Here is a 16,186-nt window from a genome sequence, read left to right as displayed (position 1 = left end):
TGTAGCATTCCTAAATCTGCTCTCAGTCTATTTTAATTGCAGTTTACAAAACAGGCAATAGAGGTGGCCTTGCTATTTACAGGCCAATTTTATTGACTGATTATATCGTAAAAGTTCCAGGACAAGCATTAATGGATATGTTGTCACAATGGACAATTGGGAATAATACAATATCAGGTCTACACTACGGTGTTGGGCCTGAATCTGACACCAACGATCAATGTCTTAATTTGCATTCACTAGTGTACAGGTGTTAACATGCTAAGCATGAGCCCCTCCATAGGCCATTTTTAGACCTGAGCTCTGTTTTAGACAGAGTTAACAGATCTAAATTGTGGTCCATTATCTTTTCTCTAGTTGTAGATGAATCTATGGTATGCAAGTACCTTAGGACCAGGATCTGTGCACGCTGTAATTGCACATCTGTGCAAAAGGTAAACTCCATGACTAATCCAAACGGAATAGTTTAAATAGATTTCAGTAGGGGTTAGCAAAATTCTGTCATTTGGCTTTGTACAATTATGCCAATCAGTCCGTCAGAAAAGACATCTTTATTTGGACAATCAAATACCCATAAAAGAAGAATCACACTATAAAAAATAAAAACATGTAAAATACAAGATAAAACACAATTCATCACTCACAAAACAAAAGTCAACCTATGGTGCAATATCTATTCCCTCAAATTTCAACAAGGCCATCTTAATCAGAGAGCATGTTACGACGAGCCCGAACAGCTGGTCTGAGAAAAAAGCCTACATATAGTCTTGTCTCCACATCCTGCAATCAGTCTCCATATATCACAGTGCAAAATGCATTTTTGAATCAATTCTTGATGCTAGAACATATTTTTGTGCTAATAAAAAGTGCAAAAAAAGTACCACAAACAGTAGCCACTTGCATTCTGTTGTTCGTTTGCATCCATAGCAAATTTATACTGCAAGTCGCATGTTTTCTATCAATTTCTACCACAATTGGCATATAATCATGCACGGGGGCAAAATGCTGTAATTTCTAGAATGTCACGTGAAAAGATAACAAGAAATGCCCAAATGTACACAAATTTCATCAGATTTTGCCCAGACTTCTATTTAGGCTGACTAAGGACATCATCAACAGCATTCACTGCCTTATCACAACTCCCATCATCCATTTAATGGACAAGATGCAGAGGCTTAGCCATGAGACACCATCACCAAATTTGTCTTTAAAGAACTATGCCCCTTACTGATGTAAATTTGAACGCCATGGCTGCAGATGAAAAAAAAGCAAAGAGGTCCTATTGGAAACCTCTGTGGGAAACCCCTCAATATAAGGGAGACATTGTATGGGACGATTGTGCAGAGAAAAAACACGTTATATATACTGGACTCCTAACCCTCAAAGTATAAGTAGCTCTTGATTGAGAAGGCGGGCCTACAGAGCAGGTCTAGGAGCAAGAACAATGGGTCAGAGGCCTTATGTCACACCTGGACAAGTTGTCCACTACGTGGTCAGAAACCACTAGCATCATGTCAGCAACCACCCCAAAGACCTCCTGCCCCCAACTAGACTTGACTAAAACCACAGTCTAGAAAGCCTGGATCCCTATAGAGATACCCCACCACACATACTTATAAGGGTCTCATTTTACAATGAGAGGGAAACGATGATGCACAAGTCAAGAGACAAAGACAATTTAACCTGTGAGAAGCGCTAACTCTAGATATTCCATGACTTGTCAGCCTCAACTTTGAGGAAACACAGGAATTTAGGAGGTATCCAGAATTCCTTTTAGAAGAGCACATCAATTGGGCCATCTGTTCTGATTAATGCTTAATCATGAGGTTTACTTGACAGGTGCAATGCTTACAGTCTGTATGCTGTTGATCTGAAAGAGAGGGTTCAATAGTTACACCTACAAAAACCATACTCAATGAAGCCCAAGAGCTCCATGGACTCTGCAATCTCTGCTGAGTGCAAAAGAGTAGAGTTCTACCCCACGAGGCACTGTGTTCAATATATGGAAAAACAAAATACCCTTCAGGGGTAAAGTGAGAGAGGCAAACTGGACACCTCAGGGGAATTTCAACACATCAATTGAGGATGATCAGCGAGTGCCAGGGAAGAGAAAACAAACCCCAACTCACTTCCGCATTGGGACACCAAACATTGATCAGCGTCCATTGGTACAGTTTTACTAGCTATTACAAGGACAACTGAGTGGCAGTGGTAGCATTATCTGACATGGCAGTGATTCGCCTCCTTCAACATTTGGAGGAGTTACCTGCCCGCAGCTTGAAATGCGCCAGCTTAAAAAATGTTGGCCAAAAATTAAATAGATATGGGTCCCTCTGCACTAAAATAAGCAGGTGTTGCGGTGCTGTGTGTTCAAAACATTTAGGGCACAGTTCACAGGGCGCTACCTGATCAGACACCTCATCTGAACAGTTACATCGCAGTTACATCAATTGGTCCTGCCACCTTTACAGTAACACAGCTGTATACACATGAGGTAGGCCAGGAATACTTACTTTAAGTTTAAAATGTCTGATATTTTTGATTTTTGGGAGGGGATGTATTTGAACTCAATATTATGAATGAAACCAACAACGGAATAAATCGAAGATTTCAGGGCTGCGGTGAGGCGTCACTAGGGGGGTGCGGGGGTGCGGACCGCACCGGGTGTCACCATCAAAGGGGTGACACCATGGTCCGTGTCAACAATAATCTTGGCCGGCGGCCGGGTAAGGTTTGACAGACAGTAATATTATTTTGCATTTTGGTTTCACGGAGTCCGTGTCCGTGACACCAAAATGCAAAATTATATTTCTGTCTGTCGAACCTTACCCGGCCGCCGGCCAAAATTATTGTCCCAATTATTAGGCTGTGGCTTTTCAGCATCCGGACGTCAATGACGTTCGAAACGTCTGTCACGTCGTGACGTGGCTCCCGGACCTGACGTTTTAAAAAGCTTCTTTACAAGTAACAGCGCGGGCTGGCTGCTAATGCTCTCCAGAAGCCCGGCCGAGTCCTGGCTCATGTGCCAGACAACGAGGGCTCCTGTTTCCTGATCCTGCCCTCCACGTACCTCCGCCATCTCACCTTGGATCCCGAGTCATGCACAACACCCTGCCTCCTCGTTGCCTCACCCCATTCACTTCTCGAAACTCCCTCATTTTCCGGCCTCAAACTTACCTCTTCTGCTCTTCAGGATGCGTACCACCAAGAACACCCTTTGCCCTGGCCCTCAACTATTGCATTTCTTCTATGCTCATGCAATTCTAGCGCACCGGTGGGGGCTTCGAGGTGGCTGAGAGTTCACATGGGTGGCAACATTAAAACACAATGCATTACTTTGCGTTCCTCCCCAATGGATATCACTACTACAGTCACTCACGTGTTATCCAGCATCCCCCTGCAGGATGACACCTATCGTGCCCCCGTGCCCACCGGTGCATCTGCTGCACACCCTCCTTCTGCGCCCCCTTGCACTGCGGTGCCAGGCTCTGTACTCCGCGCTCACGGCATGCCACCCTCCTGCAATATCAAGCGCTGGCCCCACTGCACGTAGGTCTCTGGCTGCTCTGGAATTGGAATTGCATTTATATAGTGCTTACTACCCCTGACAGGGCATCGGAGCGCTTACTATGTACTGACTCTATGTCCAGTGCCCATTGCGCGCCTCCCATCCGCACAATGCAGTGGGCATCACCCCGTGGTTTCTGCACCACACAGTGCTGTCTGCACTATACGGCGCTCAGCAGCTCACTACACATCCTCCCGTACCCTCTACACTGCAGCCGCACCGCGGGACATAACGCCCGTGCTCTCACTTTCCTGTCCTTGGCAATTGGAGGGGAGCACAGAGCAGCATATTATTCTGGGAGGCGGAATGCTGAAGCAGAGGCAGCGCTGCCCATGCCTGTCTCCACAGTGATTGATGGCTTTCTCCTGCCTCTCCTAACGCTCCAGGGGGAGACATTCAGAGGCCCCCTCCGCCAACCCTTCCTGCAGTAGCCGATCCTCGAGCCCCAAAAAGTTTATTTATTGCTTTTTATATAGCGCGGACTTTACCCGAAGAGGCGTCAGAGCGCTTCACTATAGGAACTCTAATGATACATGATGATTAGAAAATAACAAGTGAACAAATTACAAAAGCAAACATTTAGTTACTTGTGGCAAAAGTGACAATTGTGAGCAAACACAATACATAAGGTTGGTAGCAAACGCTGCAATACAGGAGGAAAAAGTGATGTGTGCAGGTTACAAGAGAAAACAGTACAATTAGAGGTATAATACTGCATAATATGGCAGACACTCAAGCACAAGAACAAACGTTACGCAGGCAATGGTGGCACTTGTGCAAGTATCTAAAGCAAACAAAATGTGAAGGTAGCAAACAGTGTGTTATAAGAGAAAAGTGGCGTGCTAAACACTCCAAGGCCTGAAAAATCTTACCTGACCCAACACCAAGAAAGGGGAGGATGGATTCCGCCCCTGAGATTCTTGCAATGCGGGCAAGAGGAATCATTTCAGGAAAACCAAAGGAAAAAGAAGTCCCTGCAGGATGAACTCTGGCTAACCGACCCGTGGAAGTGAACCAGGGTTTTGCAGCGCCAGGTGCACGCTTGTCTTCCTCTGCAGCTGGTAAGTGGCACCCCCATTCTTCCCTTCGCTGTGTTTGAAAGTATGCCCTTTGACGATTACAACCTGTGCTCCTTGTGTCTGAGCGTGCGATATACCCAGTAAACTGCTTTGATCTGTAGTTGCGCTATTGTGTGCAAGTGTAACGTACTGCCCACTGACTATGAGTTGCACGTGGGTGTCATGTTACCATATGTTACTGTGCGCATCTTTCTGAGTCCGTGCAGACATAACATGCTATGCCCGGAAACAGTGTAGCCCTGAACGGGCATGTAGGGTTCTTGTGCTGCCAGTAAACCTGTGTCTAACTGGGCAAGGGTAGACTGGTGCCATGCATAGTGTGTGTCCTGTACTGTCCAGGACATGTGTGTAGCTGCACATGACACACGGGTGCCATGTGCATTTTAGCCCCTGTGTAAAGCCGTGTACGGGTATCTGGGGGGCATCATGGATTCATGATGTAAGTCATGAGGGGGTGACACCATGAGTTACCCGCACTGGGTGACACCAACCCTAGTGACGCCACTGAGACTTGCCTACCATTCAGAGATTGGCTTAGTGACATGTATCTGGGCACAATATGCAGGGTGCATCATGAAGGAGAAATTGATTTCGCCTACCTGTATGAAGCCATACAGCCGCATACCTTCATGGATCACTTCTTGATGCAATAAAGACGATTAGCGAGTGGGAAGAGTTGTCAATTCACCGTAAGACTCTCTCAGACCATGATACAGTTCTCCTCACAGTGCTACATAATGGGAGACCGTAGGGTTTGGGCACCTGGAGGCATTATGGCAGATAAATAAGGGAACATGATTTAATTGTATTCAACAATACTGTTGTCCTGTACTATTTGAAGTGCCAGAGAGTGTGTGCACTCAAAAGGCTTACCGCGTGTGAAGAGAATTCAAAGTGAGTTGTCCTTCACGAGCGGCATCTTTTGAAGTCAACAGGAGATAAGCGTGAGGCATGACACTCGAGCAGATAAAAGGTGCATGCGTGTTGAAATCTGCAATAGGTGTAAGCGGGAGGCATGGCACGCGAGCAGACGCAAGGCGCGTGTGTGTTGAAGTCTGTACAATAAAGAAAAAAAGTGAGACGGAACACAGGCAGTGCATGCGCAGTAAAGCTGTTGTTCATCAGAGTGTAAACACAGCATATTAAACACTGACGCAGCAGAATCTGGCACATGTGCAGCAAGGAATTGGAGTCACATTAATTAAACAAGGGAAATTATCCTGAATTGAAGTGTTGAAGTGCAAGCTGATTACCAGAATTAGAAGAAAAACATTTATGAAGCGGTCAGAATTGTGAAACTAAGGATAACATTGCAAAGATAAGTTATGTATTTTAATTTATTATGTTAGTTTTATTTCAATTTTTTCAGGGAATTTACAGCAACCATACATTCTAGGTGAATAATTTCATGAAAGAAATTGTCCCCTTTTCAAGAGTAATAACAATGAAGCGATAGTTATACAGGTTACCGCTGAACAATGGGTTCAACATTTTAGTAAGATTTTTAATCCTAATTCTCATGTAATAATACCATGCAATGAGGGGACAGGGGACGGGGTGCTGTCTACTCCCTCGGCTTTGACCCTCAGCTCTTCAATTACATTGACTGAGATTGAGGAAGCCCTAGGGAAAGGAGCATCATTAAAAGCCCCAGGCCCAGATGCTGTTCCTCTGGATCTTTTTAAGTCTAATGTTAGTCTGTGGGCACCCATTTTATTGAATGTTTTTAAAGCTGTAGTGGTTGGCCGTATCCCCGGCACATGGAAGGAGGCAACTGTAGTGCCAATCTTTAAGAAAGGTAATAGATCCGATCCACGTTGTTACCGCCCGATTTCTTTAATAGATGCCTCATGTAAAATTCTAGGCAGAGTAATCTTGGCGAGATTGGAAAGTTTGGCAGATTCTGTTGGATTGATAGTTGATTCTCAGTATGGTTTTAGACGTGGAAAGGGGACAAACGAGCAGTGCCTTAATTTGGCACTGATTTTGGGCAAGTACACGAAGGCCAAAAAATCTCCTATACATTTGGCCTTCATGGACCTGACAAGCGCTTTCGATACTGTTTGTAGGAATAAGTTGTGGAGGATGATGAGTGATATGGGCTTTGAGGAACCTCTAGTGACCTTGCTCCGTAGGTTACATGAAGCAACAAATGTGTCCATCAGATTTGGCTCTGGAGGGGAAATAACGAAATCAATACCTTCTACTGAAGGAGTGCGTCAAGGATGTATCCTGGCGCCTTTCCTCTTCTTGGTTTATACAAATGGATTAGAACAGTACCTATTAAATCAGGGCTGTGACTTCCCAAAAATCAATGGTAAAAGCATTCCTATGCTTTCGTATGCGGACGATACTGTCCTAATGACATTGACAGGAAACAGCATGCAAGTATGTTTAGATGCATTCAACAAATTCATGCTTGATTTAGATCTAAAGGTAAACTTTGAAAAATCCTTTGTGATGTCTTGTGGCCCGAAGGGGTCGTCTATTAGGAAGTTCGTGGTAAACAACCGCATAATTGGGAAAGTGGATAATTTCAACTATCTTGGTAATCTGTTTGATAGTAAACTAAGCTGGACACCGGTAATGAAGGTCCGAGCCCAGAATATGACAAGGGCGATAGAGGGTATTTTCCGCTTCTGTAGCAAATTGGGGCAAAAGCATATCATGCATCTCAGAACCCTTTATACCTCAAAATGTATATCTGTAGCCACTTACGGGGCAGGGGTGTGGGGGACTGAAACGCCTGCCGCAATACAGGTGGTCGAAAATAACTTTATAAAAAGGGTCTTGTCAGCTCCAAAAAGTACTTCAAACACTTTCTGCCATAATGAAATTGGTATGGTTAGCATTTCCGATACAATCCGCATGTCCCCTTTGCTGTTATGGTGTAAAATCTGGCAATCTGAAGACCTGCAACTAACCAAAGAAATTATTACTGATTGCATGGCTTTAGAAAACTCAAAATCGATCCCTTGGTTGTCCTATGTTTCTAATATGTTGAATAAAATTGAACTTGGTTCTTATTTTTACAACCCTGGAAAAATCGAGGGGAATTATAAGGTGAACATAAAAACAAAGTATCTGAAGACAGTAAACCAGCCTTCTATGGATAATGTAATTGATACTGGTATCACTCATGCCTGTAAACCCCAAATGCAGTTCTATTTAACATTTACCCTCAATGTGCAATGGCGATTCCTCTTAACAAGGTTTAGACTGGAGATTCTCCATTTTTTACTTGTCTTTCCGAAACAAGGGGGCTGGTGTGAGAGACTGCCCCCTTGCCCTTGTAACAACAGGGATAGGCAAAGTACCTTACATCTGGTCCTTTTTTGCTCTTTGTATAAAGAGCCAAGACTCCGGTTTATCAAACCAATTCTGAAGGGGAGGCAACCTTGCACTTATAAGGAAGGGTATGAGTATTTGTCAACATTATCCTCAGTGGAAATCTGCTGTGCAATGTTAAATTTCATCAGAATCTCACTAAAGATTAGGAAGAATTATGGATAGCACACATGTATAGAAATCTTACAAAATTTTATAATTGCAAATCCTTCCTGTAGTTTTTTTATCGTTATCATTATGTCTTTTTATAAAATTATTGGTATAAATGTGTTTTTAAAGGCAAGATGAATTGTATGTTCAATACTTTTATGATTCATTTTATGTATCGAATAAAGTTTTTGAATACGAATACGAGTTAGCTTGTTGTTTTTCCTTATTTATGTTGAATTATTGTTTTAGCTTGTTTTCTTAGCTTGTTAAGTTATTTTTAATTTTCAGGATGTCAATGGTGGGATGAGCCAACCCCCTCAATTTTGAAGTGAACAAGGCAAATCTGTTTTGCCATGGAAAAAGTAGAAACCACGGTTTGATTCATATCTGATTGCCATTGGCGGGGAAAAGTTTTCTGCTGCCAGGAAACAAGGGGTTTTGTTACATAACTTGGCATCGAGGGGAGGAATATCTATGGCAGTCTAGATCCTATACCCATAGGTGGAGGGGCAGGAGAACCAAACGATGTATATGAAATGAGTACGAGATTTGGATTTGTTGTTGTACTTGTTGACTATACGTCAAAATGGGTGTCTGCCTCTTGCATGAGTTCTGTTGTAACAAAAAACATTATTGAGTTTCTAAAGGATGCTTTCACTTGTGAGGGTGTTTCCTGATGTCCTTGTTTCCAGGGCTGGACTGTCCATAGCGGGCACAGGGCAATTCACCAGTACGGCACACAGGTGGGGGACGGTTTTGGGCCCCTGGGGGCTGTTTTTGTTACAGGACTGTTTTTGAAGCATGGCTGCAAAATAGGCACTGTATCAAAATCGGCCGAAAACCGGCCCCGGCAGAGAGCTCGGCGGCACCTCCAACGCCCCCCAACTTAGGGGGGGGTGAGCACTTTGCCAGGGCCGGTTGTGGTTCCCAATCCAGCCCTGCTTGTTTCAGATAACTGGGTTCAATTTCCTACCCAAGAGATGTCAGATTTCCTTCAAGAATAATCCATCACCCATCGCAAAACTGCTCTTTATGCTCCCCAGGCTAATGGTTTGGTCGAGAGAATGAATAGATTGATTAGAGCTTATGCACAAACTGCTTTAGAGTTGAGAGTTCCGCTTCAGCCCATTCTCAGAGAGACGTTCTGGGCGCACAGGAATACCCAAAACAGTGTGACTGGTTGTTCCCCATTTAAAAAACTAAAGTGTAGGACAGCTGGTTCCAAACTGAATCCTTTAAGGTTGAGTGTAAAGGACAGGTGTTGTGTTGTAAATAATTGCAGAATAAAACATATCAAAATAATTATAAACTGAGGTTTGATATCAAAATGGGGATAAAAAGATTTTTATTGAAAGTAGGTGATCTTGTATTTGTTAAAAAAGCAGTGTGGTCACCAAAATGAGAATCTAAATATTTTGGACAAAGGCGTATTATCAAAGTTATGAACAATGTTGTTATGCTTGCTGGTGGGGATGTGTGGAGCATGTCTCGTTTGACAAAATGTACGAAGGGGAATGAGTATGTCAGGTCTCAATGTTTTTTCGAATCTAAGAATGGTCACGCTAAAAAAAAAATTATAGATGGTCATTCTCATTTTAAATTTGAATCCCAGACTAAACTGCCACAAAATGATTTCTCTCAGTATAACAACAACAAAGCTTGTTCTGAATCTCTTGCTCGCAGTACTAGGTCTCTCTCCTACATTTTGTTTAAATTGTTATAAAAGGGACATGAGTTGTAACTTGCTCTTTGAATTTAGCATTCCTTGCTAGGAATCCAAATGACATCAGCTGGAATGTTTTGATTCAAGCTGATGGCCAGTTTCAGTTATCATCTTGCTGCAGCCACAAGCCTTTCCAGTGGGTGTTAATTAAAGCTCTTCAACTTAAATGACTTGCTTCAATCGTTTTATTAGATGGCATTGCAGTTCACTGTGGGACAGTCTGAAAGTTGTATTGAGTGGGGCAGCTCACCTTAAAGCGACAAGGGCTGAGACCAGGGCAAGGCTCCAGCAGCAAATGACACTCTTTGACCACAACACAAACTCACCCAGTCAGCTTAGAACGATCCACAAATATTTTGCAAGGGTTAATAGGGCAGGTCGACTACTTGCCACACAGCTGGGGGCCAAGCTACATAAGGAAAGCATAAGAGAAATTAAAGACAGACAGACAAAGAAAGACATTGTCTCCCAAAGTGGAATAATAGTCTTAGTAAAGGATTACTTGTGACCTCACTGTGGCCCAAGAATCTCTTCAGACCATGCTGACGCTCTAGAAAAGGCCACACTCACTGGTAGAATGGATCAAATACATTGCACCGGCCCTGTAGGACTTCACTGCTACTTTTACTAAGTCATTTGTGGGCAATTGGCCCTGCTGCTCAGGTGATGATGAAAACTATCCGGTACAAGGCAGCATTTGGCTTTAAAATAAACATCACCATGTCAGAGGTATAGCTACCCTGCACACTGCTGATGAGGAACCTCCAAGTGACAGTGTCCTGGCCCAATAAAGCAATCACCTATTGCAAATAGTGTGCAAATAGTGTCCTCTGCAGTCCCAATGGTATCCTGACTCCTGAACAAACTGAGTGATGGAATTTATCCTGCTCTCTTGGCTAAGTAGGCAAGCTACAGTAAAAGTTCAGTTTTGCACAAACTTCTTCCCACATTTCAGGTAATACCACCCAAATACCCTTAATTTACCAAGGCATTTTTATTTTGCAGTCATCTACTTCATATAGTAGTGCACAAGCAACTTAAAATCTACATTATTCGCTAGTAGGTACTTATACCTCTTAGTAGAAAAGAGTGGACTGAGCATTACTCAATGTAATGCACAGCTTTCAAGCAACTCAACTGAGGTTTACAATAGATTGGAAAAGGTACACGGCAATTATAAAGATGCACTTCACACATAAAACCTAAGGAATAAGTATTTAATCTAGAGCATCATCTAGTGTGGACTGGTAGGGACACATGGTCAACACAACTGTCTGGTCCCACATTCAAATATATGCATTCTAAACACTTCCATCATAAAACTTCCTCGCCATTTTCTAGCAAACAGCCCAGTGTGAAGCAAACAAGATCCCAACAGCAATAAAGCTAACTGATAGCAGGTGCTTCTTAATGGTCAATACAAGGATTGACATGAAAGCATAGAAGGTAGGACCTATTCTCTTCAACCATAGCTAGAGAGTACCAACATAACAGGAACAAATTAAGCTTTGAGAATGGGTTTACTACCTTCCCATTCCTCTTCAGCCCGATTAATGAAGTCGGACTGCAACCCAAGATCAGACAGAAACATAGTTACAACATGGAGAGAAGGAAATTGTCTAATCATAAACTCACTCCTTTCAAGAGGATGCAAAGGAAAATGCAAGGGTTTTATCTCCACTTTTTTGTCTTTAAAAGCCAAAAAAGCGGAGATTAAAATATCGCCCTATCAACAACAGGGTGCTAACATGCAAAATCGCATGTTAGCACCCTTTTTCACTATGCTTCCCTTTGCATCTCTTAAAAAGGATCTTAAGACCTTCCTGTTTCCTAGAGCAATGTAAGGTGGTCTATCTGTAGGAATGATGTGGTCTCAGCACCAGGATACCCTTTGGGTGGCAGATGCGCTTAACAAGCAATAAATACAATACAATACAATACAAGATGCAAAGTGGGCGTTCCAGTGCAAAATATTAGGAGAAATGTCGCTATTATCAAGCTTTACACTAACTCTGTTAGAGACAAAAAAAGCAGTGCTAACCACGGTTAACGCTGCTTTTTTACGTTTGCTAATTTTCAAACTTAGCCATGTAATTCAATGAGAGGTGGATTACATGGCATAGTCAACCATGGGCTATCAACAAGGATATCCCTATTTTTGTAGCTTTATTGCTGCATTATCAGCGATAACCTCCCAAAATGCTGCTATCACTGGATTTTTTATCGCCTAGGTGGTTAGGGTTTGTTAATAATGCGATAACCAAGCGATACTATGCAGCGATAGCGGGAGTTAAAAAAATTAACGCTAAGCGCCCTCCACGTTAATTTTCCCTGTTGCTTGTTAATATGCCCCATGGTCTTTTGGAGAATGAGTGATGCTTATATCTACAAGTCAGAGACTGGGTCTTACAAACTTCAGTAAGAACAGGAGAAAAACAAGAACTCACATCCTTCGAACGTTGTTAGGAGGATGAAAACAATGACAGACAAAAAAATATTATTTTGATAAACTAATCCACAAAGCTTCATTTCTTGATACATTCCCAAGCCAGTGAATGTGGATGTGAGAACTTGGCAGAGACCTTAATGAGTACAAACAGTGGACTGCATACAGAAAAAAACAAATGTCCACAGGCAAAGTTAAAGATTAAGCGGCTTTTCTGGAAATACAACTGTATAGGTGCCATCCACCTGAAAAGTTACACTATTAAAACTCTACAAAACCAGCAGCATGCTGGAGAAGGTGTGGAGCAGTGTGGCGACTCACCCACCTTCTTTAGCACTGCCCAAAGTTAAACAAACACTGGACTGAGGATATTTCGATCAAACACGACCCAGGAATGAAACTTTAGGTTCTGCTTTACCTGGAGAACGTTAATTAAGGACTCTGCTTGTCAAGCCGGTTCGACCATACTATTGGGGAACTGTGGCAAGTCCAGAATCGAGGGATTGAATGATAAGGCTTTCAGACACACTATGGTATGAAGACTTCTTACTTAATGGATAATAGGCTGAAAGCATTTGAGGCAGACTAGTCCCCATTTTTGAACTTCCAGGCTGTTGAACTATGGGAGCTGACTGGACCAATATCTCTGATGGTCCTATGTTGTGTAGCAGAAGACATCTCTATACTCTCCCACATTGGGGCTCTATCGACTGTGTCAGTTTGCATTGTTATGGTAGTTTATTGTCAAGCATACACAAGCCATACAAGTTTCTGTTCCTGTCTTAAGACCACGGAAATGTGGGGGGAGGACACTAATGAGTGTGAATTTGAGGTTAGTATGACAACATTAAATGCTCAGTGTTTGATAACCGGTGGGATGTAGGCACTTATTTCTAGTACTACTTCTGAAATGAAAGAGTTGAAGCTCAAAATTATGTATAACTAGACGTAATTTCAGGTAAAAATTCTGATCAAACCAAAATTTTCCTTGAATAACTCCCTCATCCTCAAGCCTATTGTAGAGGAACTATGAAAGAAAGCAATAAGTTGCAGCGATTTATACGGAAGGCTACATTTATAACAAGGTGAATACAATCACAGGCCTTTAGGAATTCTGACCGTGTCGATTTACCTAGGGAGATTTTTTGTTTAGCCACAGTGAATGATTTGACTAAAACTTCTGCAATGTAACCCCAAATCTCCTGACAAAAACAGATATATTGCAAGGAAGAATCACTTAGCCCTATCTGATTAAGGGTTTTAGCATGGCACTTTTCATTTCCCCTTTCCATATCTTCATTTATAAACTATAATCCACACTGGCCTCCTATTCTTGTGGCTCTTTAAAAATGGTTTCAGTCATATCTTCTGTTTCAGGAAAAAATTGTACTTTCAATGGATTAACAATGCAAGTGAAAATAATTTCATAGAGCTATTTGGATTTTGAAACGTATATTCTAACTCTTGTCTCTTTCAAATTAATTATCCTAGGAAGACGATCAAATGACCAAGCAATGATAGCTGCAGCAAAAACCCGAAATACTGAATATCTGCAACCAACTTGTCAATAAAGTTCATTATTTGAAGTGTTATTGCTATTACTCCACTCTACACCACTCTACTCTGCGCCACTCTACTCTATGCCACTTTACTCTATGCCACAATACTCTTTGCCGCTCCACCCCACTCTTTTGGAAACTCCTGTTCAGATTGACTATTTTCTTCCTCATCATTCGATGGCGAATAATACTGTTGAGATAAACTTCATTCTTTTAGGAATATCAGACATGGATGAACTTCAGCTTGTTCTCTTTTTTATATTTTTACTTCTCTACATGGCCATTATCTTTGGGAACCTTCTTATCATTGCACTCATTTTTTTAGATGCCCATCTCCACACTGCCATGTACTTCTTCCTTTGTCACCTCTCTGTATTAGATGTTTGCAGTCCAACCGTTACTGTGCCGAAGATGCTGGAGAGCCTCCTATTGGACCGAAAGACTATTTCCGTTCATGGATGCATTATCCAGTTCTCAGCTTTCATTTTCTTTGCATCTTCAGAATGTCTCCTGCTGAGTGCGATGGCCTACGACCGCCATGTTGCCATCTGCCATCCTTTGAGATATGCAGCTATCATGAATGGTACTGTGTGTGCTCAGCTAGCTGCTGTGTGCTGGGCAGGTGGTTTCCTCAATTCACTGATGCACACACTCGCTGCATGTCGATTATCATTTTGTAGACCAAGAACAATTCATCATTTTTTCTGTGACGTTCCTCAGGTTTTCACTGTTTCTTGCACTGATCCTTTCATCAATATTTTGCTTGTTGTAGTATCAGGTACAATCATGGGACTTGGCTCCTTTATGGTCACCTTGATTTCTTATGTCTATATCATCTCTGCAGTCCTGAAAATTGGTTCCAGGACCAGTAGATCAAAGGCCTTTTCCACTTGCTCCTCCCATGTTTCTGTGGTTACTTTTTACTATGGAGCCATGTTCTTAACATATTTCCGCCCACCATCTACCTATGCAATGGCTGAGGGAAGACTGCTGTCTGTGATTTATACAGTTATAACACCCCTGGTAAATCCCCTGATTTATACACTAAGGAATCAGGAAATAAGAGGGGCACTGAAGAAAGCTCTAGGGACTGGCCAAGTTCCAATAGTCCAGCAGAGGTCTGTCCTGTAATGTTTACTTAGAATCTACTTTTAAATGGTCAACAATGAATACATGGATATCTCATTGTATGAATATTAGGAAAGGCCCAGGAAATATGCAATAAATACCCTTTGTCTCATACACCACTCCATATGAAAAGCAACAATTCAGTATCATTGATTTAATTTCTTTTAAATTAAAAAGGGCTATTCATGGACTGCTTCTTTGGTAAAATGACCATTATCCATGAAATATGAATTAAGTAATGCATCTGTGACATATACTTCGCAATACGTCAGCTCCTTATTGCGCAGAAACAAAGCTTAGAGAAAGGCACAATAAGAGAAACAACCTCCAGTATACTGCAGGTGATTGAGATAGGTAAGGAAGCCTTGCAGTCTTGAGCAACTGGCCAATCCGCAGCCAAACAGATGCCCTCTTTATTACTGCTGTCTGCAGAAAACAGGTCAAGCTGTCAGTAGCAAGGCTGTAAAAACAGAATAATGAGTGATTCATCCATGATATTGGGAGTTTGTATAGAGGGGCTCTGTTCAGTTCAGTTCATTAAGTCTTTATTTCGAATAAAATTCATAAAAGACAGCATACATTAAAAACATTTTCAATAAGTCCCCAGAATATAAAAATAATTTGTCTCAATCGACATACAGACATTTCCTAGTAATTAATTTAATTTAAAAGGGGTTTCGATTTCTTTGCACGGATCAGCCACACCCACCCCAAAAATTTGGCAACACAGATCACAGATATTTCAATACGTAAATCACGTAGTTTCAACAGGGCTTCTCGATTCCCCCCACAATTCAAGGTTTTACAAATAGGTTTCAGCCATTTTAATTGAGGCGATCGATATGCTGGGCATGCAAAAAACAGATGACCAATACTTTCAACCTGGTCAGGACAAAAAATACATTTGTTACTTGTGTTCTTAGCCCACTTTGCAGTAAAGGAGTTGGTCGGCAAAGTACCCACCCAAAACTGATGATACAGCTTACGGTCTAGGGTTTTGCAGATCAAGTCCCAATAGGGCTCAAGGGACGGTGTTATCTTATGTGTTAAAAAAAGTCCCGTTAAGCTGTTTTCTGATGAAAGAGGGACCAATGCAGATTTCTTTGCAGCCCAGAATTGCTATTTAAATTCAAATTTAGATGGGAACCTAGAACATTCAGGGTGTAACCATAATTCGGGGAGGCC

At 42.1% G+C, this 16,186-nt stretch overlaps 1 protein-coding gene across 1 annotated transcript; it reads left to right on the top strand.

Annotated features, from left to right (window-relative positions):
• Positions 1-14,050: 14,050 nt before the first annotated feature.
• On the top strand, positions 14,051-15,004 carry LOC147735097 (olfactory receptor 5V1-like). Its single transcript, XM_086952620.1, has one exon. It carries the CDS (start codon positions 14,051-14,053, stop codon positions 15,002-15,004), a length of 954 nt encoding a protein of 317 aa, XP_086808746.1.
• Positions 15,005-16,186: the final 1,182 nt, after the last annotated feature.

Source organism: Lissotriton vulgaris, chromosome 1_2 (genome assembly GCF_964263255.1).
Source record: "Lissotriton vulgaris chromosome 1_2, aLisVul1.2, whole genome shotgun sequence".
NCBI classification, from domain to species: domain Eukaryota; kingdom Metazoa; phylum Chordata; class Amphibia; order Caudata; family Salamandridae; genus Lissotriton; species Lissotriton vulgaris.
The sequence above is the reverse complement of the archived record's forward strand: the minus strand, read 5'-3'. Positions and strand labels throughout refer to the sequence as shown.